We start from the raw sequence: 25,960 nt of genomic DNA on the forward strand, positions 1-25,960 counted from the left end.
AGCCTCACATGGTGGCTCTTCCTGTCACTAAACACCACTAAACAAATAAAGCGCATCCAACAGAGCACCAGTGATCTTTTCAAAGATAAAAGCCTCGGGCTCAGCTAAAGGATAGCTGACAATAGCTACAGTGAAGGTGGAGTAATGTACAAAATATTTCTGCGTGGTGGACGAGATGGTGAAGATAAATTTGACACTCAAGGGTGCAGTGTACTGAGTCAAGGACAAAACTACAAAATGTTGGGTTAAAGGAAATCAAATTTAATGTTTGACCAAAGATCATAAATGATGAGTCCTTTAATTTAGAAAGTCACAATGTACACTTTTAAAATATTTTCCTGCATTAATTTACACTCTAAGATGTGTAATTTTTTTTACACATTGTTTTGTATTATCCTTTTTAATACATCACGTGTTATTTTGTGTTGATTTTCTGTTCAAATACACAAAGTGTGTTGTTCCAATAATAACCTGGAGATGTGTCTATTTAAGGACAACACATTAAATGTGTTGTCCTTAACTAGACACAACAACATGTGTTGTTTTAACACATTCATTTTAAGAGTGCACAACCAATTGGCTTTTCAAGTTATTTCAACTCGCTGTTTAAATTTTGACAAGTGGTGTAGGGCTGTAACTTTTAAAAATTGTAATGTGAAAGTTATAAAAATAAAAAAAAAGGTAAGTTGATACTAAGCAAATTTAGTTGCATTTGAAAATGTAAGCAAAAAAAATAGTTTACAGTAACTGGATTAAGATTTTAGATCATACAAATGTTATTTTTTTTACATTTATTATTATCAAATAATTAATTTAAAGATATAGTTAAAAAAATGAAAATGTTATCATCATTTACTCACTATCATATTGTTACAAACGTACATATTATATATTCTTTGTTCTGACAAACTTGAAGGAAGATATTTTGAGGAATGTTTGTAACCAAACCGATCATGAGCCCAATTAACTTTCATAGTAGGATAAAAGAATACTATGTATTCTTTTTTTATATAAATTATTTCATATTATTTTATAAAATAAATAAAAAAATTAAATTTGTATGATCTAAAACCATGATCCAGTTAATGTAAAATACACTACTCAACAATTGAAGTGGATCAAAACCTTTCCTTAAAGTTGTCTTAAAATCAATACTCAATACCCGTTCTTGTCTTAGGAAAACTTTAATAAACGTTTTTGATCCACTTCAAATGTTGACATATATTTTTTGCCTACATTTTTACATGCAATCAAATTGGTTACAAGTAAAACAGAATATTAAAATTTCATTTAAATATTACTTGTAAGGCCAATATGATGGCATTTGAACATGTAAAGCAGCAAAAACTTATTTTACAGTGACACTGTCAACATTTAAGGTCATAAATTTTATATTTATTTCCCTTCATTTATTCGGCTGATGCTTATATCCAAAGCTTTTTAAAGTGCAATACTTCTTTAATCAGTGTGTGTTCTTTGAGATTCAAACCCATGACCTTTGCATTGCTGACGCAATGCGTTACTAAGTAAAGGTTCCTGTTTTGTACTTTTTACTTTCATCATAAAGTAACTTATATGTAACTATTTTTTATTTTTATTTAGAAGATATCTATTTTTACATACAAAAGCCTTAAAATGTTAACAATTAACGCTCTTGGATGGAGTTCACTTTACCGTAACTAGATTAGAGGTTTTACTGAGTCCCTTCTTATCTATGTAATTAAGGAGATTGGTGGATAGCAGACAGAGGACTGTCCCTTTGTGTTAAAGCTTGTTGGGGGGGCACATGTCTGAGTTGGTGTGATGATGAAGAGACACGGATTGAATGGGGGGTGATAGTTGGCAAAGGGGCAGTCGGGTAATGGATCATTTTCACAACCTTTGTTTGCGAAGCAGAGAAGGGGGAAGGGCCGGCACCTTTTTTCTTGATTATCAGGAGGGGGCACCTCTAAAGCAAACCCTTCACATTGCTATTGTTTTAATGCATTGTACTCCTTTGTTCATTCTACAATACATTTAGTCTATATAGTCTGCATAAAGTGAGATTTAACATTAACTTGCTGTGTTTGAATCAGTTACAAATTAAACATGCTGTGGCGTTTACAACTTGTGGTGTTTTATGATTTAATTCGGTGTAATTTTTAATTGGCTCTTTAAAAGGTTACCTTGAAAAATCAACCCACACCCCCCTTTTGTACTCATTAGTGTTGTCCTTAGTATGCATTAAAAAATGAATGCTAATGTCTTTGTTACAGAATTGCCAGAGGGAGCACGTGTATGATTTAGGGTTGACTGCCCTCCAGTGGTACTTAAGCTGTTTGTAAGTTTAAAAAAATTAAATAATTCACTTTATGTTACACTATTGTATGTTTTTATTGCATTTATGTAGTATGAGTAAGAGATACAGAAACAGTTTAATAAGCTTTTACACTTTATTTGTAGCATACATAGCAGAACAGTGTTTTGTATGTCAATAATGTAGTTAGATCTTCTTGCTTGTACGTACATAAACAACCGGACCCTTGGCACTGGTAACTGTAGAGGTCTGCAAAGCAGAGAATGGGGAGAATTAGATACGCCGTGCATTTCAGCTCACTTTAAACAGATTTTTTTACATCTCACCTCAACCAGCTTTCCACCACTGATTTCAGATGTGTGGTTGTACTTGGGAAAATCTATGGACAGCTTGCCTCCCTCCATTTTGACGATTCCCTGAATGAACAATGCAAATATGAGCGTTCACGGTTAAAATAGCTCATGCTTTATGATTTAATGTTTGCTTAGACATATGCATAAATGAAAGAGATAACCACTGAAGATTAAATACATTCAAGCACTCGTCCCTGCCTATTGTTGTTCTTGAAGGCACTATACAATAAGTGCTTTGCATTATGTGTTTATTAATGAGTCTGATTTGAACTTTTCATGGCAATACCTTGAATTTTTTTCCTCCGGTAGTCTCCATGTCACTCTCTTTGCCCACAATGAATTTGTTTGTCACAGTGTGGTTGTTTGGGTAATATTGGATCCATGTGAAATCATCTCCATTCTGAGTGACCTCTGTCACAAGCTTAAAGTCATGCCCCTTTGTGATGACATCATCAGGGATACCTAAGGCATATTCAAGTGATTATAAAATATATAAAATACTCTGTATAATTTATGAACAAATCCAGCAATAATTACATTATTTTGTTTTTTAAGCAACACTTATTTGACCAAGCAGAAAACACCAAATCAACTGCAATGCAAATTAGTACTGGCTTAGCTGGTAAACAAGCATAGCCGTTGATGGCGAAGCTGTTTTAACTATCATGGCTTTTTGACAAATTTTGCTATAATTTACTCACTCTCATGGTGTTTCAAACCAGTCTTTGTTCTGGTGAACACAAATGAAGATATTTTAAATAATGCTTCTAACCAATTAGATCTGGGGCACCGTTGACTTCCATAGTATTTTTTACTATAGAAGTCAATTGTGCCCCAGATCTGTTTGGTTACAAACATTTCTGAGAATATCTTCATTTGTGGTTAGCAGAATAAAGACATTCATACAGGAAGGTGACAGAATTGTCATGGGTAAACTATCCTGTTAATCTAGTTAAAGGGCCTGGTGAGTAAACCAGCACACCAACATCCAAATCTAATATATCATTTTACCAGGGTCGGGATGAAGGTAGGAATTTTTCATGCTAGAGTATCAAACAATACATTTTGGATATACACCACCTGAGTTCAATCACTAGAGACCTTAATCACCAACTCTGGTGAAACCAAAAACATTTTATAGTCATTTAAAGAAGTGGCTTACCAATAAGTTTGCAAAATTCTTCATACCCCTGCTGAGATTCAGTTTCCCACTTGCCAGAGAAAGCCATGGTTTGGGTGTTGAGCGGACAGAGAAGAGCGAGGCAAAAGGTGATCTTGGAGAAAGGTACTGATGATTGAAGTTTCTTGTGCTTATATACCCTTTTCTCTTTGGCTCTTTGTCATGACATTATGGGCACACCATTATAATAACTGTGTAATAAACTTTTACAATGACATTAAAAAAGAGCAAGTCATCAAGTGGATGACCGTACGGTTGATTACCTTGACTAGCACTAATGCACCATGCATGGGCAATGAAAGGAAAATTTAGTGACTTTTAAAATCTTTTTCAGTAAATCAGTCTCACCATGCAAAGATCATAGGAAGTGCTTCTTCATGATACTAGTAGAAATAATGCCAATAGCGTTTGTCATTCAAATGGCTAATATAAATGATGAATAGGGTAATGTAGTTATAACTTATAACTTATCAATGATTTAACAGCTTTTACCACCTCCTTGAAACAAATGGTTTTGTTGCTTGGGTTGTTCTCATGTATATGCTTTGAATTTTAACAAAACCTGTTAGATATGATTTGCATTCAACTTTCTAAACAAGAGATTCTATAAGAGATTTTTTGATTCCAAGGGAAGACATATACACTCGTATAAAATAAGGTATTTGTCACTGGGATGGCACCTTTAAAAAGGTCCTATTATGTACCATTTAGGTACAGAGATGTACATTTGAGGTACAAGCGTGTACATTAGAGGTACCAGTACAAAAGTGTATTTTTCATGTACCTTTTTTGGAGATTGTATTGATAAAATGAACACCATGCACTGTAAATTGATTTGAATAAAAGCATCTGCCAAATGCATAAATGTTTTAAGTCCACCTATAGTATTTTTATTTAAACCAGCTTCAAAATTGAATGCAGCCATGCTCAAGTCTAAAAACTTGGCAGTACAGAAGACCATTTGCCTTGACCTTGTTTTGAAGTAATATAAAGCTGTTCAGACTGAAAGCAAAAGATGAAATCATCTTGCAGGGACAAGTTATATCTTTATTTTATTTTTACATACAAAAATCTTAAATATACAGATGAACATAAAACAACAGAGATCCAGAAATGAGCTTGCTCTCAACAGTGAGTGTTCAAATCCTCTTATCTGTCTCACAGGCCATTGGCCTTCAGCACATAAACCCTTGTTAGTTTCTCTAGAATACAGCTTTCGTTGCATCATGCCTCGTCCCCTCAACCGCCATCCCAGCCAATAAAGCCTTACATTTTCTTTTTTGTTGTTAAGATGTATAGATAAAATTTAGTTTCACATATCACAAGCCTTGCAGAATGATGTGCCAAAAGAGATAAAAGCTAGATCAGAACAGGACGAGCTAGCTGCAAGGTCTGACATCTGAAAGCACACATTCGGGTGAACAGGGAACAATGTGAGATTTCTTTGAAGCATAAAAGGCCATTGATGATGAGATATTGTTATCGCAAAGTATCACAAAAGAGCGCTGTGTGGCATATTCATTATTTTTGCTCGGAAAATGTTGGTACAATACCACAGAATTCATATGCAAAATGTGCTATCCAAATGTAAGTTGAATAGAGTAGGAAAGTTGCTATAACCCCTACTGAATGAGTTGATGTCATAGGTCATAAAAGAATAAATCACTAACAAAATATGGTACGATTGCAAAATACTCATTAAACTGTGTCCTTAAAGAGGTCACCAGGAAAAAGCGATAGTAACACATAAACTTTTACAATACTGCAATTCTCTCAAGGTTTGATAATAAAAGTATCAAGTTGAAACATCAAACATGGTGACAAACCATTTAAAGACAGAATTATTTTATTTATTTATTCATTCATGTTTATTTTATGCATAAAATAATAAAGGCTGTTGTATAAAACATGTAAATGTAGATAGATAGCATAATGGTAGACCGGGTATCATCAGACAGAAGATGGGTTAAAGATCACATGATGATTAGTAGGTCATAGAAAATATAATGGATGGTTAAAATTAACCTATAAAATATGCATAAGTCAGCTGCTCTAACTAGACAGCATTGGTGCATATGAAAATAAAACAAATCGGTCTTGTCTGCAAGTTTATTTTACTGCAAAGCAATAATGGCCCATCCATTAGGCTATCCACAATTGACTTAATTTTTAATATCTACTTTGTTAATATAATTAATACAAATTTCTTTATCTTGAATTGGCATTTTAATGTAATGTTTTTTCCCACGCTGAAAGCAACTGAGAAAACAAAAACTGGACAACACAACGCTGTTATTAGTACACAACTCAACATCGCCTCTGGTGGCGCTAAAGTTGTATCCAAATAATAAAGTGTATTGACATAACAGAAGCCAATCACACCGCGGGTTTTCTTTGAATGACAAGACCATGACCTAATCAATAACTAGCGCACACTAAATCAACCAATGGCAAGTGTCAGTAGTTGTAAGTGGGCGGGCTCTAATCGTATCGGGAGGAGAGGGCCAAGTAGCAGTTGCAAAGCGGAAAGAAAATGGCGGCCGTGGCTGCGGAGCCAGGAGCTGCTGCTGCGGCATCAACGACAGCGGGGGACGGGGCGGAATACGACACCGAGCCAGGAGAGCATGTGGACGAACTAGAAACCCGTTCAACGCAGGACTTCGTCTCTGACACGGAGCTTTGTCACCAACCAGAAGATGTGGATGCAGTTCAGGAATGCAGCCATGTCCAAATGGAAATCAGAAGGCCGGACCTTCAAGCCGCGGGAAAAGCCCTCGCTGCCCATGCGGACGGTGAGCAAACCGAGCCGGGGGATTCCTGGGGGCGCACGGACGGAACCGAACCGCCCATGCGTATGGACTACAGGTATAAAGGCATTTCTGAATACGGTCTGAAAAAATCGTACTCCCCAAAGGTGGAGGTTGCAAACGAGGTCAGTCCTCTTGATTCAAGCCCCTGCCTTCATCCGAGCTCCATCACCGACTCCCAACCCTCTGTTGTCTTCTTGCATTCCCGTCCTGCTCATCCTTCCGAACCCGAAACCGCATTGTCTCTCGCCGTGCCAGCCGAACCGAGTGTCGATTATGACAAAAATCCCGCGTCAACCCATCCTACTGATCTGGAGTGCGAACTGATAGGCTTCACGCAGCCAGACACAGAGCCCGAACTCGCCGGGTCAGAACACAAAAGTCACGAGGATGCTTTTCACGAAACCCCTCACCCCTCGGATAATCTGGACTTTCTGTCTAATACAGAGTCGTCGTCTCTGGGACAGAGTTGCATTAGTGACTTTTCTACTGGTTCCAGTAAGGACTCTCCCGAACTTTCAGCAGCGGTGGATCAGTCGCTCATCTCATCGTCGGAGGAGGTGCACTCGCATCCTCTTCATCAACAGAGTTTCAGTACGGACCTCAGTGAACCTAAAGGGGAGTCGGAGACGAAACCCCCGGTTCTGTACGCGGAATCTGACACGCTCAGCCGTTTGGTGCTCGGGTCAGAGGTTCGGGTCTCACTGGATCACATCATTGATGATGCGCTCGTGGTGTCGTTTCGTTTAGGAGAGAAGATCTTCTCTGGGGTCCTCATGGACCTTTCTAAAAGGTAAACATATGATGTGCACCTGTGTCCCCCCTACACTTCAGCTGTCACAGATGTCAAATTCATGGCTGAGGTGTAATCAGCATCTTTCTTTAAAAACCTCCCTAACTTAAACTGGTTGGTTTCAAGTTTTTTTTATCAGTATTGATTTTGAGTAAACCTGCAGTGCAATTCTTATTAGCTTATAGATTTAGTTAATAAAAGTTTTAATTACTTTGTTACCTACTTTATTTACTTTAAAACATACATGAAAAGATATTATAATATACTTTATTTTATTCAATAGGGAACTGTACTAAATTGTAGTATACTTTAGCACTTTGTAGTATTTATAATATTGTGTATTACAATTACTGTAGTATTAATTGTAGTAGTTTGATTTAAATATTTATTATGGTAAGGCTTAGACCACTGTAGTATTTAGGAATTTCACTATAATTTACTATAGTAAATAAATATATAGTTATGTGGTTTGACACAAAATGTATAATTTTTATCTAAAATGTTTATACTTCTATACACAAGAAAATAAAATGCAGTATGTCACACTCATGCTTAAGAATAAGGTTTTGCAAAAATAAAATAATTTTTGGTTTCCTGAGGTAGTAAAGAAGAACTTTTTCTAGACTTTTTTCTAACAATGTAGGTCTTTAAGGTACGGTAATCTACCCAAAATTGTATTCTGTTTTGTGTTCCTGTAAAGGTACCAAACAGAAACATAGGGTACAGCCCCATTGACAAAAAAGGTAAAGTTTTGTACCTTTATTTCTGACAGTGTACTATACCCATGGAAAACTGTGTAACGCTTATGATTAACACCTTACACCCCCTACACATATCCTCAACACCCTTTTTGACACATTTTCTCCATGTGTCAGAGAATCATCATAGCTGAGCCCAATTTATAGTGTCATCCATCCATATGGCCCCATGTGGCGTGGGATCACCCGTCTCTCAGTTCTCACTGAGATAAGTCGTGAAACATTCTTGTGATGTTTCTTTGGAGGGAATGTGTCCGGAAGAGCCTGTGCAACAACGTTACTAGAAAGTGATGATTACATCAGCTGGATATTACACTTTTAGAGGCAACACTTGCCCATGCTGACAGACCATATGAGTCAACCAACTAATTACACAAGACACCTGATTGGTTTAAAGAAGGATGCCAGTGGTGTAGAATAATTATATTGTGGGCAGATCCTCAAGGACACTCATCATTTTTAGTCTTACAACAGTGATGTGAATAAATGGCAAAACACAATTGCAAATGAATATTACAGTTATATTTATTAGTATAGTTCTTAAAGTGTACTTCAATTTTTTTGAAACAAACAAAATGTGTTGATATTTATGAACTACGGTGAGTGGAAGTCAAAATCCCAGAGCATACTTTATTATTATGAGTACACAAACATACACACACACGGTTGAAGATACAGCCTTGCAAAGCATAGTTATCATACATGTATGCAGAAGTTCGACGCATGCGCATTGCCTGGGCTACATACTAAGTTCTCCTGTACATGCATGCGCGACCTACCTGTAAAATCCGGCGGTGCGCGTAAAGTGCGCACATAACATTCTGATGACAAAAGTTGCACTGATTTGTGGGAATTCTATTTTTTTATCTGTAATTTAGTTTGTGTTGGATTACATTTCCCGTTCTCTCCCTCCCTATATGGTGTCACCATTGGAAGCTGTGACTTGATGCAAACTAACCCTGCACCTTCTTTTCGCACTTCTGAGTGAAAGCTTTTCAGCTTAATTAATCTCCAACCAGCATGCTGACAATGATATGATTTGACGCGAGATACAGATGAGCGATTTAAATCCGATCCAGCATTTTGTTTTCCTCGCCGTCACGGAGAGCGTGGCTCATGTTTGCTTAGTTACGAAAGACGCCACGGGAGCGCGCTTTGGAAGGAAGAATGCACCTTGACCAATTTAACACGTGTTAAAAATACTGACATGTATATCTAAATATCGTTAATGTGTTTAGAAACCATATCACCTAGATACAGCTCTATATGTCAAACAGAGACAAAAAAGTCAAAGTTTTTATTTTAAAAATGTGTCTCTTAGACTTCAACTCTTGCTTCTACTTTATCTTTATTAGTTTAAGTGTAATGTTTCATGCATTGGTGATAGATGTGTAATCACTTTGTAATAGATTGAAAGCAGTTAATGTCTGTGGTATTGAATAATATTAATTAATATTCATTGAATGAACTATGGGATGTACAGCAGCAGTACAGTGACTGAACTGAGTCTCTGTACTGCTGCTGTCATGGCTTTAAAGTGATTTGCCAACCATGCTGTCCAGTTTATTTTTAGTCTTTGCAATAAGGGTTATTTCCATTTGCATTTTTGCATGTTGGATCATTCATAGTCTTGTTGAAACCTTTCACACTAAACACTGATACCGACTGAGAATCCAAATGATGCACTTATTCATATTGAGTGTGGAATGTTTTTTTGTTTGTTTTTTAAGAAATTTTCGCTCTTCTCTCTTTGCTATGTAGGGAAATTATGCAACCAATGAGTTCATGAAGTGGTCAATATTCCACACTTATTTTTGTTTAATGAGACGTGCATCATCTATAGGTATCACAGTGCACTACTTATGTTTGTGATAGTGCCTGCTTTATCAGCGTGAAAACACTACTTGTTTATACTACAAAATTACATACAGTAATGCATATGAGTAAGGGGTGCACCCATGGTACTTAGCTTGCTGATCTATATTTCTATGATGTGTCGTCTTTCATTCATCTGCTTCTTAAGATCATATTGCACCATATCTATGATGCATTAACTGGTTTTCAAGCACACAAGCCTGAGTGTAATAGGAGGTTTTTGCATCAGTCTATTAAAATGGAAAATCAGAAAATTACGTTTGTGAGTTATTGGACATATTTTGTAGAGACAGAAATGATTTCATGATGTATGCAAAAGTGCACATTTAAGGAGGCTCTTTAAGCCCTAGTTAGGCTGTGTAATAGTTAATTCTTTCATCTGTAGAAATCTGCTATTTGTTACTTGGCTCACATTTGATACAGGACAGATACAGGTGAACAGCGTTATTGCTACACATGGTTTTGCAATGCCCAATAGTGTGTTTTTGACATCCAAGGACATTTCAGTGCGCAGTTTTTTAGCAGTGGTGCTGCATTGCATTTTCCTTCTGATATCAGCTTTTAAGCCAAATATGATCAGCTATCTGACAAAGCAGGAATTGTTTCTGTTCATTTATAGCCTTTTATTTTGTAGGAATCTTAAAAGTAAACATTTAGTTAACTAAAATGTTTTATACTAAAAGCAACACAGGTTTTGTGCATCTTTTGTAGTATCTAGTCTCACGTGGCTTTTTATTCTTGCAGAGCAATTTTTTAGGCATAATGGGTTGTATGATGGTTGCAGAAAATAAAATCTGAATTCCTGCTTTGATGCCATCTAACCATCGCTCTTTCCATTGGAATTTATAAACATAAACATAGCCAGATAAAATGGCATTCAAATAAAGACATGGCAGTATGATTAACTGAAATATGTTATGAAAAATGCTTTCAAAGAACCTTATTATTGTTCAACAATGTTCTAGTAAAAGACTAGACTGTGAATTGAATGACCTTTTTAGGAATCATTTAGTATGATCTATTAACTAAGTATGTTAAACCAGAGATCCTGACCTTGTACTTTTTAAACTTATTGTGTTTGTCTTTTCTCATTCTGTCTACCTCAGGTTTGGACCTTATGGAATTCCTATAACAGTGTTCCCTAAGAGGGAGTACAAGGATAAACCAGAATCTATGCAGCTAAAGACGGAAGCATTCCAGTCAGAAACAGATAAAGGTGTCTCTCAAGGACCTACTGATGCCCCAATTAAGGATCCTGCGGATGCTTCTAATGTCCCTTTGAAGGACCCTGCCGAGGCTCCTGCTGCGCCCCAGCCCTGTCCCAAGCCTCAGCCCAACCCATGGACCTCAAAACCACCTCCCTTGTTTCAGGAGGGGGCTCCTTATCCACCCCCGTTGTTCATCAGGGACACTTACAACCAGTCATTACCTCAGCCACTACCCCGCAAAATCAAGCGGCCCAAGCGTAGGCTGTACAGAGAGGAGCCCACTTCTATAATGAATGCCATCAAGCTCCGACCCAGACAAGTTCTGTGTGATAAATGCAAAGGGGCTGTAGTGCAAGGGGACAAGCGTGAGACACGCAAAGGTCCTATCTCAGACTGCCGTAGTGACGATGCCAAAAGACGGCGAAATGACAACGCGACGGCAGCTGCCGCTAAGCGGCCCCGTAATGAGCTGCGTTCTGAGGACAAGGGCCGTGGTACTGAAGGGCCCAAGCGGCAGGCCTCAGCCATACGAGTGTCATCATCCACCTCCTCTCTGGGTCACAGTCAGGTTAAAGGGGCAGCTGCTGGTAATAAAGTGGTAAAGGGGGTGTCCGCTACGACACCATCCTCTGCCAATGCCAAAAAAGTCCTTCAGAGCAAAAACGTTGACCACTCCAAAGCACGAGAGGTGCTTAAGATGGCCAAGGTTCAGAGAGGACAAAAAGAGACAGTCACAGGTAGCAGCGGGAATTCCAAGGCCATAACCAGGGCTGCTGCTCTCCAGGAAGCCCACCAGAAGGTCCACTTCACTCGGAGACTGCAGCAGATCAGTGGAGGAGGCCCAGGTTCCAACCCTTTGCCACCCAGGATGCGCATCAAGCCCCAAAGGTACCGTAACGAAGAGAACGATTCTTCTTCATGTAAGCCGCCTTGCTTGGAAAAAGTGCAGGGAGGGGGCCATTTGGTGCTGCCTAAACCAGCCGCGCCTCGCTGCAACTCCACGCGCTCCTCCTCTTCCTCCTCCTCCTGCTCTGCAAGCCAAGCTGTCAATGCTGTAGAGCCCCAGAGGCCAGACAGAGCGCTTGAAACCCTAGTGAGCCCGGCCCAACCCGATCCCCAAATGCTCCCAGCCCCGGAATGCAGGGAACCCCAGGCTGAGCGAGAAGAACAGGAGGGGCGGGAGGAAAAGCGGGAGACGCGTGGGGGCAAGGCTGGCAACTTAGTGGTTTACATGAGCCTTAACCCCAGCCAGCCTGACTCCTCTGGTACCTCCATGTGCAGCGTTGATAGTGGTGATGACCTAAAGTCATCAAACTCTGAGTGTAGCTCTACCGAAACATTTGAGTTTCCCCCTCCCGGTGACTTGCGATCGGCCCCTGCCCCTGGCACGTCCTCCGCTTTTGCCGCTGCCTCTCCCTCTGCTCCTAAGGACGACAAAAAATGCAGTAAATCCCACAAAGCTACTGTTTTTTCCAAAAACGTTACAAAGTGCGTTGCTGTGGATGGTAGGACAATTTGTGTAGGGGACATTGTTTGGGCCAAAATCCTCGGCTTCCCTTGGTGGCCCGCACGCATCCTAGCCATCACAGTGAGTCGCAAAGATAATGGGCTCTTAGTCAGGCAGGAGGCCAGAGTGTCTTGGTTCGGGTCGCCTACCACTTCCTTCTTGGCAATTACTCAACTTGCCCCTTTTTTAGAAAGCTTCCAGTCTCGCTTTGACAAGAAGAGAAAGGGTCTGTATCGTAAAGCCATCACTGAGGCTGCCAAGGCTGCCAAGCAGCTCACACCCGAGGTTCGCGCCTTGCTAACTCAGTTTGAGACGTGAGGTTACGTATCTTGGTAAGATAGGAAAGCCAGGCACCCGAATTGGCCCCGTAACCCTTCTGAAACCTCTCGAACTTTGCTGTACCCAGTCACAGGGTCCAGAGTGAATCCCAGCCAACATCAGACAGACAACCAGAAATTATTTATTGTCACTAAACAGGCAAATAAAGGGGATTGATCCGATTAAATAAAATCAAACGGTTGATATTCCGATGTTCGTCCGTACATGTTCGTCTTTTGAGTTTGCCATATCTTACAATTATGATACTGAAAACAGATGATGGAGAGGCAAAGATTTAATGGGCTTGTGAGTGCCCACAATATTTAGGCTTTGAACTTAGCTGTCCAGCTAAGTAGTATCAGTATCTGAAGTTGGGGAAAAAATCATTGTCATTGAAAATCTATTTGAAGATTTTTTTCTTGATCAGTGTCTTCTGTTGAAGGTCCCGGTAAACATTAAAAACAAATGGCAAAACGGTTAGCAAGTAACCCTGTGTGGGATTGAGCTTAATAGCTTTCATTTGAAGAATTCGATGTCTATTTGTAGCTATTTATACTTGATATCAACTAAACAAGTCGACCGCTACCTTAAGACACGGTAAACATGGAAAATAATTTCTTTTTGTCCGAATCCCAATCCTAGCACAGTTAATGCTTCCTCTCGGATGATCAAAGGCGGGTTATATGTTTACAGTGTCAGTTCGGTGTGTTTTATACAAGTTGGAGCCTCTCAGTCCAATCTTTTTAAGATGAATTACAGTCTTTGAATTTCATTTAGGACACTATTTTAAATATCCTTTTAACATGGAAGTTAGTGGAAATGTGAAAACCTGGCCCTGTTGGATACAGAGTGTCTTGCTCAGGTAGTAAGAAGGACTTGGATCGGTGCTGATTTTTTTTAGACGTTCTGACACGACTAATCCAAGTCCAGCGATACGTGCAGATGGCTGTCGATCTGGGTGTGGCTTTTGGCCAGCCATGGCTTTGCGGGCAGTTGAGCTGCTGTTATTTGGGGAGGTGCCTGTAAGCCAAAGTCACCTCAAGTGCCACTGTGAGTAGAGCACAGCAACTCTGTAAATACAGAGAGTACAAACTCAGACGTGAAGAAACCCGCCAGCCTATTTGCGTGCCCGCCTCCCTCGCCCCTCACAGCTACAACATCTGCTCCCCGAGCTCATTTCTCCCTAATCTTCTTGCCCTGTTCACAGCTTCTTTTTTCTTTTCCTCCACTTGTTTTGCTCCCTCCTGCCGATGTCATATGTTCATGTCTCAGACTATTTTTTATATACGTCTGATTTTCACAAAAGTGTTCCTGTTGTTCAGCCAACCCCCCTTTTTTGCATGGATTTGGGCGTGCATATGTGTTTAATAAAATATTAAGCTTTTTTGATGCCACCGTATGTTTAGTCAATTTAGGCATATCTCATCAAGAAGCAAACTGTAAGTTTTGATGTAGCTGCAATGGAATACCAAAATCGTTCCATTAAAATAACTGAAAAGGAAAACACTTGACGGCCGCGGTGTCCTGCTAAAAAGCGGCAGCAGTTCTCACGTGTATGTTTGTTATAATTATGGGCCAATGGCTGGTTTGTTTGTTTAGTGATTATTCTGATTTCAGTATTCATTGTCACAGCTGAAATGTTTTGGATTATTGTGTTTTAAATTTATTTGTTGTGCTTGAACTTTATTTGCTGTCATTTCACTATTCGCATAATGCGGCCGAAGGTGTGGAGTACACGTTTATATGTAAAGTGTTAAAAAATATTTGTTTTGACTGCTTAAATGAAAGAAGAATAGACTGGATCTTGTTTTAATTGTGAGGACAAACAATTTTATTTTTGTGGATGAGCATTAACTCTTGTTTTTCTTGTCTGTAATCATGGTTATGTCTTTGCATTGCATATCCATTAGCACCTGTCGATGGGACATACTGTATGATAGCTTGGTCTTTCCATATATGAGCAGGTAGAGATCAATGACTTGAGAAAAAACAAAACGATGCTTGGTAGACCACACTGACTGACTGACTGGCAGATGTTTGTCGAAAGAATAAACACAGTATTTATTTGGGTGGTTGGCTTTGTTTCGTTTCAGCATCTTATTTTTTACTTTGCTATTTCTATCTGTTTGCAGGTCAGAGAATGCTGTAAAACCATTGAAAAAACGAAACGGTTGAAAATATTGTGTACATGTTTTCTGATGTTTGAAGAGTATATAAATAAACTGTGAACTTCAAGAATTTGATCTAGTTGTCATTATTTTCATATTCTATCTTCAGCTTCTATTCATCACTACAAAGTTATCAAATGCAATGGGCTGCACGCCCACCATTAAACTGCATTTATGTGAGGTGTAGCCTCTAGTGCACAACCCTGCTGTGGGAAGATGTTTTTTTTTGTGAGTTTAAATCCCACTGTCAAAAACCTTTATTCTCAAATTTTTATTAATTTCGAAATTTAACTAGTGATTTTTTTTTCATAATAAACAAATACATTACAATACAGATTTTCATACCTGCAAACAGATGAGAAAACAAGGGGAGCCTAGATCTGAAACATGCAAAACATTTTTGACTATACAAAATTCAAGCCTACACAGGGTTGTCATGAATATCATGTGTACACAGTTTTGACCAGTGACCATAGTTTAGACCAAGGGTCTCCAATCCTTTTTGTGAGCAAGGGCTACCACAATGGATAAAACAATCTGGAGGGCTACTTTTTTAATATAGTCTGCTCAAAACTTAAATTGTTTTACTTGATTTTATTTTTGTTTTATTTATTTTGTTTTATTGTTGTTTAAAATGTTAACATTAAAGAAGCCAAGCAAATATAAAAATATGTAATAAATAAATATTAAGATTGAGGCTATTAATAGAATGAGCTTTGGCATGCATTTGAAATGAAATTACACTTTAATGCTCCTAATCGCATTAATCGATTGTGAGACTTGAGCATGGATTTCATAGACAGTTAAAAATGTGCATAACTTTCCATCACCGTAAACAAAGTCAGCCAAAGTAGTTTAATAATCTATTAGATTACAGTTCTAAACATGAAGTGAAGAAATAATAAGCAACAACACTTTTTTGCAATTACATGTTGGTGAATTAAATCTTATTGATACACATCACACTGTTACAATTGGTGGTAAGGCACTAATTTTCTTAAGATTTTTTTTATTTTATTTCACCAGAAAAGTGAATTTAAACAAATAACTAATAATTTTATCAAATGGGAAACCAGTGGTTGATAAGACAAACTTTAAGTGAACTGCTTGTATTTATTTTTTACCCTCTGAGCCTTACAGACTAAAAAAAAAAAATATTTTTGCACTTACATTTTGAAGTTTAATTAAAGGCAGGGTGCATGATTTTTGAAAAACATTTTGAAAAAGGGAGACGGGCCGAGTAGCAAAACACACTTGTAGCTAATCAGCAATAAGGGGCGTGTTTACAAACGACATTGTTTCCTGGGTTGCGTATGTTTGGGGTGGGTCTATCAAAAGGAGGTCCAGATTCTATTGGGGTAGGGGCGTGTTTGTTTAGGTGATTTCAAATGTCAACATTGGCTTTCAGAGATCATGCACCCCACCTTTAACTTGGATTTATAAGTCATTTAACTATATTGACTAGTGATGAGTTGCTGTAACTTATAAAATAAAGTTGACATAATTAAAGCAAATTCAACTTGATTTATTAAGTTACAGCAACTCATCACTCATAAAAAAACATAAGTGCAAAATTATGTTTTTTACAGTGATTATTTATTGACGTGTTTTGAATATAACATTTTGACTTACCATACTTTTTTCTATAGATATAGTCCTGTTTGAGAAGAAATATTCTTATCATGTATCCTTTCTTTCTAGCGCTGCAACGCTGAAGGGCTGCTGATAAGTCTCTTGCCTGGAGCACTGCCATTGGTCAAGAGCCAGGAAGAAGGGAAGGGACGTCCACAGTTGGAGATACGCGCGTAATGGAGAAATTATTTTTATTTAAGAAAAGAATTATATATTTATAATGATTTGCAGACTGTACACTTTTATCCCTATCAATCATGCTGAGAAGAATTTTTCAAAAGCGATGTATCTTTAAGCGGACATTCATGTTTAAAGCATGCTTAAAAAAGACATTTACAAATGGCGAAGAGGCACAGGGACGTTCTGGTTTTTATGGATCAGGAACACTTTTCAGGGGTTTTAAGTGTTTGATTGAAATCAAAGAAAAAATTATCATTAAGAATTTTAAAATATGTTAAAATGCAATGAATATTGCATGTGCAATGCTTCACAGTACAAATACAGAGGACTGGTCTTGTGCTTCTAGTCCATGATAAAGCCAGTGTTCCAAATTTTACCCATGCTTTTATGTGTTGAGAAATTTCTGAGCCTTAATGCAGGGGGGGGTGCACTTAATCCCCTTTCTTGAAGTCTCATTACCACGTGAAGTTTTCCATTCGGTTATGGTTGTGGTACACCATAGTTGAACACATGATACGCTCACTTTAAACCACTATTCAGATGGCTTTTATCTTATTTAATGAACACAATGGTAAGAACCTAATACATCTTTTCCAGACTTTCCATCCGTCATTCATCGCTTTATCAGATTCAAGGTTTGCTTCAAGGTTTTTCTGTGTTTGCCCAGCAGCCTCTTGGTACAGGCTGAATCTGAGGCCTGTGAAAGGGAATTGAACCCTCCTGATACATATGAAGATAGTGGTTGTGGGCAGAAATTTGTTTTATTATTGTATATGTATGTCTCTTTATGAAATGAACATTAAACATTTTTTTTTGTCTTTTAACAAAATGTGTGCTTTATTTTTTAATAACGTATCATGACATCAGTTCGGATAAGTGAGCATTTTCGCAGTAAATATAAATAGATGTACACAAGAAAAGCAACAGCAAGTATATTAAAGAACATGTGTGGTTTAATGTGAATGCAAGTAGCACAGTTCCAGTAAATAATACAGGCATGACTGTACATTAGGGCTTTTTGGTTAAAGTCGCCTCATTGCTCAGTACTGGCAAACGGTCCCAAACAACACTCTTAACATGCCAAAAAACAACTTAAGATCGGTATAATACACACTCTTAAGAGCATTAGAGATCTGTAACAAAGTTGCCTTTAGATTTTAAACTTCACCAGCTTAATTTAATTGACCACATCAAAAGAAAACATTTTAAAAAATCATCCACGACACGTGATTCTCCAAAAAGGCATTAGAATGACTTGGTGTAGCCAGAAAATGTGACTCAATAATTAGGGTTAATAGTTTATCAGTTGTTATGATTGCTATCTGTTGTTGTTATTGGGATTCTGAACGAAATTAATTGAGTACGATCCTGTGTTGGCATCCTGGTTGAGCTGGAAGTTGTTAGTGGAAAGACCAAAGGGTCGTAAAACCATGTTACCCAAGTCCTTTAGCTTACCTGTGAAAACAAATACAAAAATAAATCTAACAAGCTCTGTTTAACACTGAATATTTGTTCAAGACTTTATATGAGCTATGTCTGTTTGACTGCAGCTCTGAGACTGCAGTAAGATCAATATGAAGGGTTTGAGAAGCCACACCCCAGCTGACCGCTCAATTGTGAGCTGCAGTAAAATCACTTACTGTCCCTACCAGCTACATAACAACAGTGTTTACCTATACATATAAATCTGATCTCTAGATAATGTATGCAGTATCTGTGATTTTTATTTTTATACCATAAAAGCACAGAAAGATTTGTGAGAAAGAAATCCAAAATATGAAAGATGACTGCATTAGGAATGTAAGATTTGTTTACCTAACAAAGCTTTTTCCTCTTTTTTTTTTTAAAAAGACTTTTTACTGGAGCTTTAATACATTTATGAGCATCTGTGCAACCTTCAATTTTTTTTTCGCAACCTTCAGAATTTATTGTGCTGACATATGACAACACACAGTGTCCTCCAGCAACTTGGGTGGAGTGATTTGCTCGCAGCACCTGAGAAGCCCTGTGGTGAGGAGCAGATAGTTTGCGCAAGTGTTGCGCTAATCACTCCGCCCAAGTAGCAGTCTGAATACTGTTAAAAGATAGCTGTGTCTTATATGACCTTGTTACTTGTACACGCTGTGATTATCAATGTGATACGCTGTGATACAAATCACAACATATAAATATTGGCATTATTTTGTCACTTATTGGGAGCGGTATGCTAGCTGGAGCCATTTACTTCCAGTCTTTGTGCTAAGCTAGGCTAGCGGTGGGTGGGTCAGACAGAGTTACGGCATGCACGGAGATAAAAAAGGGATGTATGGACTTATCTAACTCTGGGGATACTAGGGCTGGGTATCGATTCAGATGTTCCAGATCGATTCAATTTCGATTCGCAAGCTATCAAATCGATTCGATTCTTGATTCAATTTTCAATTCTGGTTCTCGGGTCGGTTTTTATACTCGATTCTCGATTCAACTCAAAGAATATAGATTTAATACAAATACTATATCATTAAAAAAAGAACAGTGAACAGCAGTTTACAAGTGGGTAATTAATAAAAAGAAAATAAAAGCCACAACACTATCGTCGTCATCTTGCTTGCGAAATCTAAAATGCTTCCATAGCTCTGATTTTTAATATGAAGGTGGCTTCAACAGCGATGAAGCACCTGAAACTGCCATTTTAAGCACTGAATAAAGCACTCACCTCTCGCTCCTTGGTAACATCGCACAAGAAAAAGAATGTGGCATCTAGTGAAGAAGACTAGTAATTAGATTAACGTTAATCTTACGTTCAATGTTACGGAAATAAATATGAAACACAAAATTGATTCTGCTCTCTTTGAGAATCGATTTTGAATCAACCACGTAAAAAAAAAGATTAAACGAAAAATCTATTTTTTTGCCCAGCCCTAGGGGATACAGTGAATAAGCTTAAGTCCCAAAAAGTCAGCGTGTTCCTTTAAATGAGTTGTCGGTGTAAAAGTGTACTTTTCACTTAGATTTTCATGAATGTTTTAAATAGTAATTAAATAAACTTCAAAACGCTTCTTAGCTTTTTTTGTCTGTGTTTGAGAATATGGCATTTAAAAAGGTTTTAATACATTCTATTAATAGATGTTAATTATGATTACAGCATGAAGTGTGCACACTGTGTTCACATTACAAAAATGTGGTGCATGACGCCCCTGCCTTAAATACACAGTAAATCACTTTTGGTCAAATCTGCTAAATGCAAAAATGTACTGCAAAATTTTTGCAGAGATAACAGATCATAATGAATCTTGTCCAGACTTTATTCTGACCTTTAAAGTGAAAGTTAAAAGTAAATCATTCTTACTCATCATCTCTTCTTTAAGCTTCTCGTTGCGCTCTTCGATTTGCCGTGGCAACCTCTGTCCAATACAAGAGAACAAGAAATTAACATTTCACCTCAGTCCAAACCTATGTGATTTTCCCTTGTCTTACAATATGAAAGTGAACATTAATGCTCCATAAAACTCCATAAAGAGCCGCCCTATGTGGCTTGCTATACGTCAATACATCTTATGCTTCGTGTGAGCAACAGACTGAAATTTAAGCCATTTATTTACAAAAAGTCTAAGGGGCGGTTTCCCGACAGGGCTTATCCTAGTCGCAGACTAAAATGCATGTTTGAGCTCCCTAATGTAAAAACATCTTGCACTGACATATATTAACATATATCAGTGCCATTGTTTTGTCTCAAGATGTACACAAGTAATTTTTTTGTAAAAACTACTTAAATGTTAAAATATAACTAAAGCCTTGTCCTGGATTTATCTAAACCCTGTCCTGGAAACCACCCTTAAACGTATATATGTGAGAGCTATGTATATCAATGGCTATCATAGAAAAGCTTGAAATATAGCAAGCATGGACTACTTTTTCAGCAATAAATATATCACTGGCAAATGTTCATGTTATATAATGACAAGGACATTCTGTAAACAATGTTAAATGAAAGCAAAAAAGGCAGTCATATGGGTTTTGATCTATATAAGGGTGCATAAAAGACGACACTTTACATTTTGGGTAAACCTTATTATTACTAACCAATAACCTAACCTCCAGATTTATGGAACATAAATGTTCAAGATTGGATTTCATCAAAACCTAATAAGAATCCCATATAGGAGAAACGTACCATGCATGCCTCTCTAGCTGCAGGTATACTGGGGTCTTTCTCTAAGACAGTTTTGTAGTCTTCTAGGGCTTCATCAAGCTTCTCTGTCTTCTCATACAGTTCTGCTCTCCGCAGAATGGCACGAACGTAATTTGGATTTAGTTCTATGGCTGTAGGAGACATGGCAGATTAGTCACCGTCTCTGCCTTCATTTTATAACAAACACGACTGTTCAAATGTCAACCTGAATTTTCACAAGAAAAGCAAATTAAGATAAACATGTGTGACACAGCACATAAAAATACACGGATATGTATAATCTCACCTTTGGAACAGTCACTGATTGCGTCTTCTTTTTTATCCTGTCAGATAAAAATGAAAACTATAAATAAAGCATTCTTACATTATCACATACAAGGAACAATGAGCACACAAGTAAGGGATGCATCAAGACGTGATTTCATTAGACTGGTTCTAGGGCTAAAAATCCTATTTAATTTATTTTAGGATGAAAAGTTTACTACTGTACTAATGGCTATTAACCAGCCACTGACCCATGGTAAGGCAAAATAAAAGAACAAGCAAAGCAGGAGTTTTTCTCCTAATGTGCAAACTCAATATGACAAGAACGCACACATGCAATGCTGGACAGTAACCAAACACTGTCTTAAAGGACACATTTTTAAACAAACCAGGGCTAATATTATAGATGCCACAATATTTAAAAATACAGATCAGTACAAAAAACAACTAAACAAGCCAAGCTTTAGATAAAGTTGACCTGATGCAAGCGTGCAGCAGCTCGATTAGAGAAGAGTATGGATCTCTCTTTACTGTAGGACACAGGACACAGTCGTAGAGCAGCTGTGTAGGACTCTTCAGCTTCTACGTGTTCTGTAAACATCGAAATACCATCAGCTCATCCATACACACCTCTTTAAAATATATGAAACAGCCTTCCTGCAACAGCATTAAAGTAAGTAAAGTAACTTCACCCCACAAGAAAAATGAGCTGATATTTTAACACCCTCAAGCCATTCTGGGTTTATAGGACTTTCTTCTTTTAGAAATTATTTTAAATATTTTAAAATGTTTTGGACATAAATGTTTGTTGGCACTGTGTGAACACAACAACCCAACAAAGACATGCTGGTTTGATTCTCTTGTTAGTGTAACATCACACTGATAAAGCCCCGCCCACGGCCACTTACTGACAGTCCTGCATTACCATAGATTCCACATTCAGCGAGTTGTATGCTATATTATGAGCTAAAACTTAACACACACATTCTGAGCACACCTGAGACATATATTAATCTGGTAAAAATTGGCATTATAGATGCCCTTTAGATAATATTCTGGCTTTGTAATAGGATTGTATTTTGTGACATTTTAAAGCTTCTAAAACCAGATCCACCCAAAACTAATCCATGTAAGTTTAAAAAATAAATGTTTCTTTACAAAAACCACTGCTTCACCTAGGAAGACATTAAATAACAGTATGGGTTCATTTTTGATGGATGTATTTGCTTTGTGGAGCTTTAAAGGTGTTATTTTTCGTTAATCTCATTTTTCTAACTTTAGTTAGTGTGTAATGTTGCTGTTAAGGCATAAATAATAACTGCAAAATTAAAGTTCAATGCCAAACATAATATTTTCTTTAACAGAGTTCACTTTTCAAGGACAACAGAGAACGGCTGGTTTGGACTATAGCCCTTTTACTTCCCAAGATGACTACAATATTCTGAATTTTTGACTAACCTACGGGAATATGCCAAAAAAGGGCGTAACCTTGTTGTGCTACCATGGAGAAGACGAAGAGTTGCGTTAGTAGAATGTTTTTGTCACCAAGCTATCAGGACAATGTTACTTTCATCCTGGAGTCAAATCCCCTTTGTTTGGCCATTGTTGAGTACAGCTTCCTCAATCTGGTGTGACCTTACTGGACAACGTGCACTAAGCTGCTACCGTCGAATCACAACACACTGCACCAGCTACACCATTAGAACTCGTAATGTATTTCTGAAGTAGGGACTTCATAGAAGAAGAAAGATATCAGTCCGTTTTTAGGACAGTGAAAACAGCGATATAGAGATAAGTAAATTGTGTGAATATACATGGTTTTTCACACAGGAAACATAAACACATGTTATATTGTGCACCGTAAACACAAGCATAGCTTCGAAAACACAGGAAAGGGGACTTTTAAAAATGGGGTACTATCCAATGCTATCATGAAGCTAATAAAAGCCAGGATATTTTTTAATATAAATCACACTGTGTTTAACTGAAATAAGTCATATACACCCACGAAAGGATGGCTTGAGGATTAGCAAAATATGGGCTAATAAAAAAAAAACGGAGTTATCGGTTCACCCCAAAATTTAAAAGGGTGCTCTTACCTCCACTTTTAAATTGGGTGTTTCCCTTTTCTTTCAGCTCTAAGCTCTCCTTTCTTCTGCTCTGTGATTAGAACGAACAAATCATAAATAAAACAATGGAACAATAAGAAGCATTGTGCACAATGGTTGATAATATGCTATAGGCAGACACAGAAATTTTAATGGATGTGAAATCTTATATAAAGAGGATACTCGCCTCCTTTTCTTCCTCCGTCAGGTCTTTCTCAAGCTCACGCAGGTATTCTTCATCGTATTCGCTCACCTTGACCGTACTCGCCGCTTCTTTAAACTCTGAATCTGAGTCACTGTCTCTCGTCCCATCATCCTCTGCAAACCTCTCCAAATTCTCCTGGTCATTGTTACTTTTCTCCTCAAGCCCCGGGTCTCTAGCCAGTGAGTCAAGTGTGTTTTCAGCTGATCTGTGCTCATGCTCCGGCGGTGTGGTATTCAAACATGACTTGTCATTGACATCCGTATTTCCCAGTGTCTCTGTGTCTTTTACGAGTTCGCTTTGCACATCCGCTTGTCTCACAGGTGATGTGTCTTCTACATGTAATGTGTCATCACAATCATAAAAACAGTCTTCCTGGTCTGCAGTGGTTTCGCTGGTCTCTGACACCTTTAATGTGTTTGCCATTGTGGCTGTGAGTGTCTCAGTCTCTCTCTCCATCTGCAGTCCTGTTGTCAGTTCAACCTGGGCGTGAAAGAGACTTAAATGACCACAGACTTTGACATCCAACACAGCAAAACTCAAATTTGTACATTTTGCTTCTCTTTAATTCAGGGCTGCAACATCAAATTAGCTTTTTCAAGTCTTAGTTTCATACATATTTATATATGTTTAGCTAAATTTATATCAATATTTCAGCAGATGAATGTGTCTTACTGGTTTTGCTAACTCGCAACATAAGTGTACTGCTTGGGCTAAATCCTAAGTATCACAGTTAATTTTAGCTAAACTGTTTTTGTTTATTAGACAAAGAAGAGGAACAGCAATATTTGACAACGAAATATAAATGTTGCAATAAATATTATACACAAATATCAGGCAAAACGTGATATTAGCACATATGACAGTGGTGGTTTCATATTGTTCGCTACTTGGGACTTCGCTACGACGGAGGTGTTTAATAAAAGCTTTTAATTGTAGCATAAATACTGGCACTTATTATTAGACAACAGCATTCAAACGGATAATTTTTAACAAAAACAATCACCCGGTACTTCTTTCTTACCTTCTAGAAATGAGCCATAACGTCTTTTCCGGTTTGTCGTGACGTTGGATGATGTTTGGGCGCAGAGGATTCTGGGATATGTAGTGCGGGTTTTGTGTCGTTTCTGGATGACTGGGTGGACATTTGACGACGATCGACCAAATATATATATATATATATATATATATATATATATATATATATATATATATATATATATATATAAACTTGCTTTAATAAACGACTGTGGTGTTTTAGACCCTTAAAAAGGTTATCGTAGCTAAATCCTTTTTTTTATATTTACAAAAACGAAGAAATTTAATTCCTATATACTCTGTAAAAAGTAAAAGTTGGATCTACTTAAAAATGTACTAAAATTTGCAACACGTAAAATTTTCAAGCTTTGTCAACTAAAGTTTTTCACTTAAAGTCAGAAAACTTAATTTGACAAAAAAAATTTATAATAATAATTAAGATGTTACAAACTAAAGTATTTTTTAAGTTAATCAATCTTTCACCCTTTTTTTCAGTGTTGACTGTATTTTAGCAGAATCTGCAGTCCAGTTACCAATGGGATTTTTTTTGGTATTTTGTGATTTTTTGTTTTGTTCAAAGCAGGCCAGCAATATGAATATTCCTGTGAAACTATCCAGAGTTTTGGCATGTTTCCTCTCCTACTTCCGAGTTCTCACTTGGAGAGTGTGATGTGTTGAAGAGCTGTGGGAATGACATAATAGACAGTTTTGGCTCATATTGCTTCCAGCTCTGTGATCGTGTCTGGCTTGCCTTTGGGCCACCTGGTGAATTCTGGCAGTGAAAAAAAACGTAGAACTTAGAAAGGATGAATCTGACAGTAAAACTTTACATACGAGTTGTTTACTAAGAGAGCAGGGTATGACTTCATGTCTTCCATTAAAACACATGACCATCAGTAAAAAAACAAAACAAAGGACAAACAAGGATCAAAATAGTAACAGAAGTCTGGTTGTGTGTCTGGTGTGCTCACACAGTTCAATGAAACTGTACATGTGCGTTTAAATATAGAGACAGTGTCAAAAGTGACATCCAGAATAAAATAAGCAATGTGGAAGCATATCCTTATGTTAAAGGGATCGTTCACCCAAAAATGAAAATCCT

General features: G+C 37.6%; 3 protein-coding genes across 3 annotated transcripts; 1 reads left to right on the forward strand and 2 right to left on the reverse strand.

The window, feature by feature from the left end:
- Positions 1–2,382: 2,382 nt before the first annotated feature.
- fabp6 (fatty acid binding protein 6, ileal (gastrotropin)) lies at positions 2,383–3,966 on the reverse strand. The gene is made up of 4 exons (XM_065287804.2): positions 3,812–3,966; positions 2,936–3,111; positions 2,623–2,712; positions 2,383–2,545 (listed from the first exon to the last, which is right to left on the reverse strand). The coding sequence occupies exons 1-4, from the start codon at positions 3,876–3,878 to the stop codon at positions 2,483–2,485; spliced, it is 396 nt and encodes a 131-aa protein (XP_065143876.1). The 5' UTR covers positions 3,879–3,966; the 3' UTR covers positions 2,383–2,482.
- Positions 3,967–4,944: 978 nt separating this feature from the next.
- Positions 4,945–15,333, forward strand: pwwp2a (PWWP domain containing 2A). Its single transcript, XM_065287169.2, has 2 exons — positions 4,945–7,429; positions 11,169–15,333. Exons 1-2 carry the CDS (start codon positions 6,363–6,365, stop codon positions 13,093–13,095), a joined length of 2,994 nt encoding a protein of 997 aa, XP_065143241.1. The 5' UTR covers positions 4,945–6,362; the 3' UTR covers positions 13,096–15,333.
- Positions 15,334–18,006: 2,673 nt separating this feature from the next.
- Positions 18,007–24,959, reverse strand: ttc1 (tetratricopeptide repeat domain 1). The gene is made up of 8 exons (XM_065287170.2): positions 24,845–24,959; positions 23,806–24,303; positions 23,610–23,670; positions 21,989–22,101; positions 21,533–21,569; positions 21,229–21,377; positions 20,404–20,458; positions 18,007–18,530 (listed from the first exon to the last, which is right to left on the reverse strand). Exons 2-8 carry the CDS (start codon positions 24,277–24,279, stop codon positions 18,394–18,396), a joined length of 1,026 nt encoding a protein of 341 aa, XP_065143242.1. The 5' UTR covers positions 24,280–24,303; positions 24,845–24,959; the 3' UTR covers positions 18,007–18,393.
- Between the last annotated feature and the right edge of the window lie 1,001 nt (positions 24,960–25,960).

The sequence above is a fragment of the Paramisgurnus dabryanus genome, chromosome 18, assembly GCF_030506205.2.
Source record: "Paramisgurnus dabryanus chromosome 18, PD_genome_1.1, whole genome shotgun sequence".
Taxonomy (NCBI): Eukaryota; Metazoa; Chordata; class Actinopteri; order Cypriniformes; family Cobitidae; genus Paramisgurnus; species Paramisgurnus dabryanus.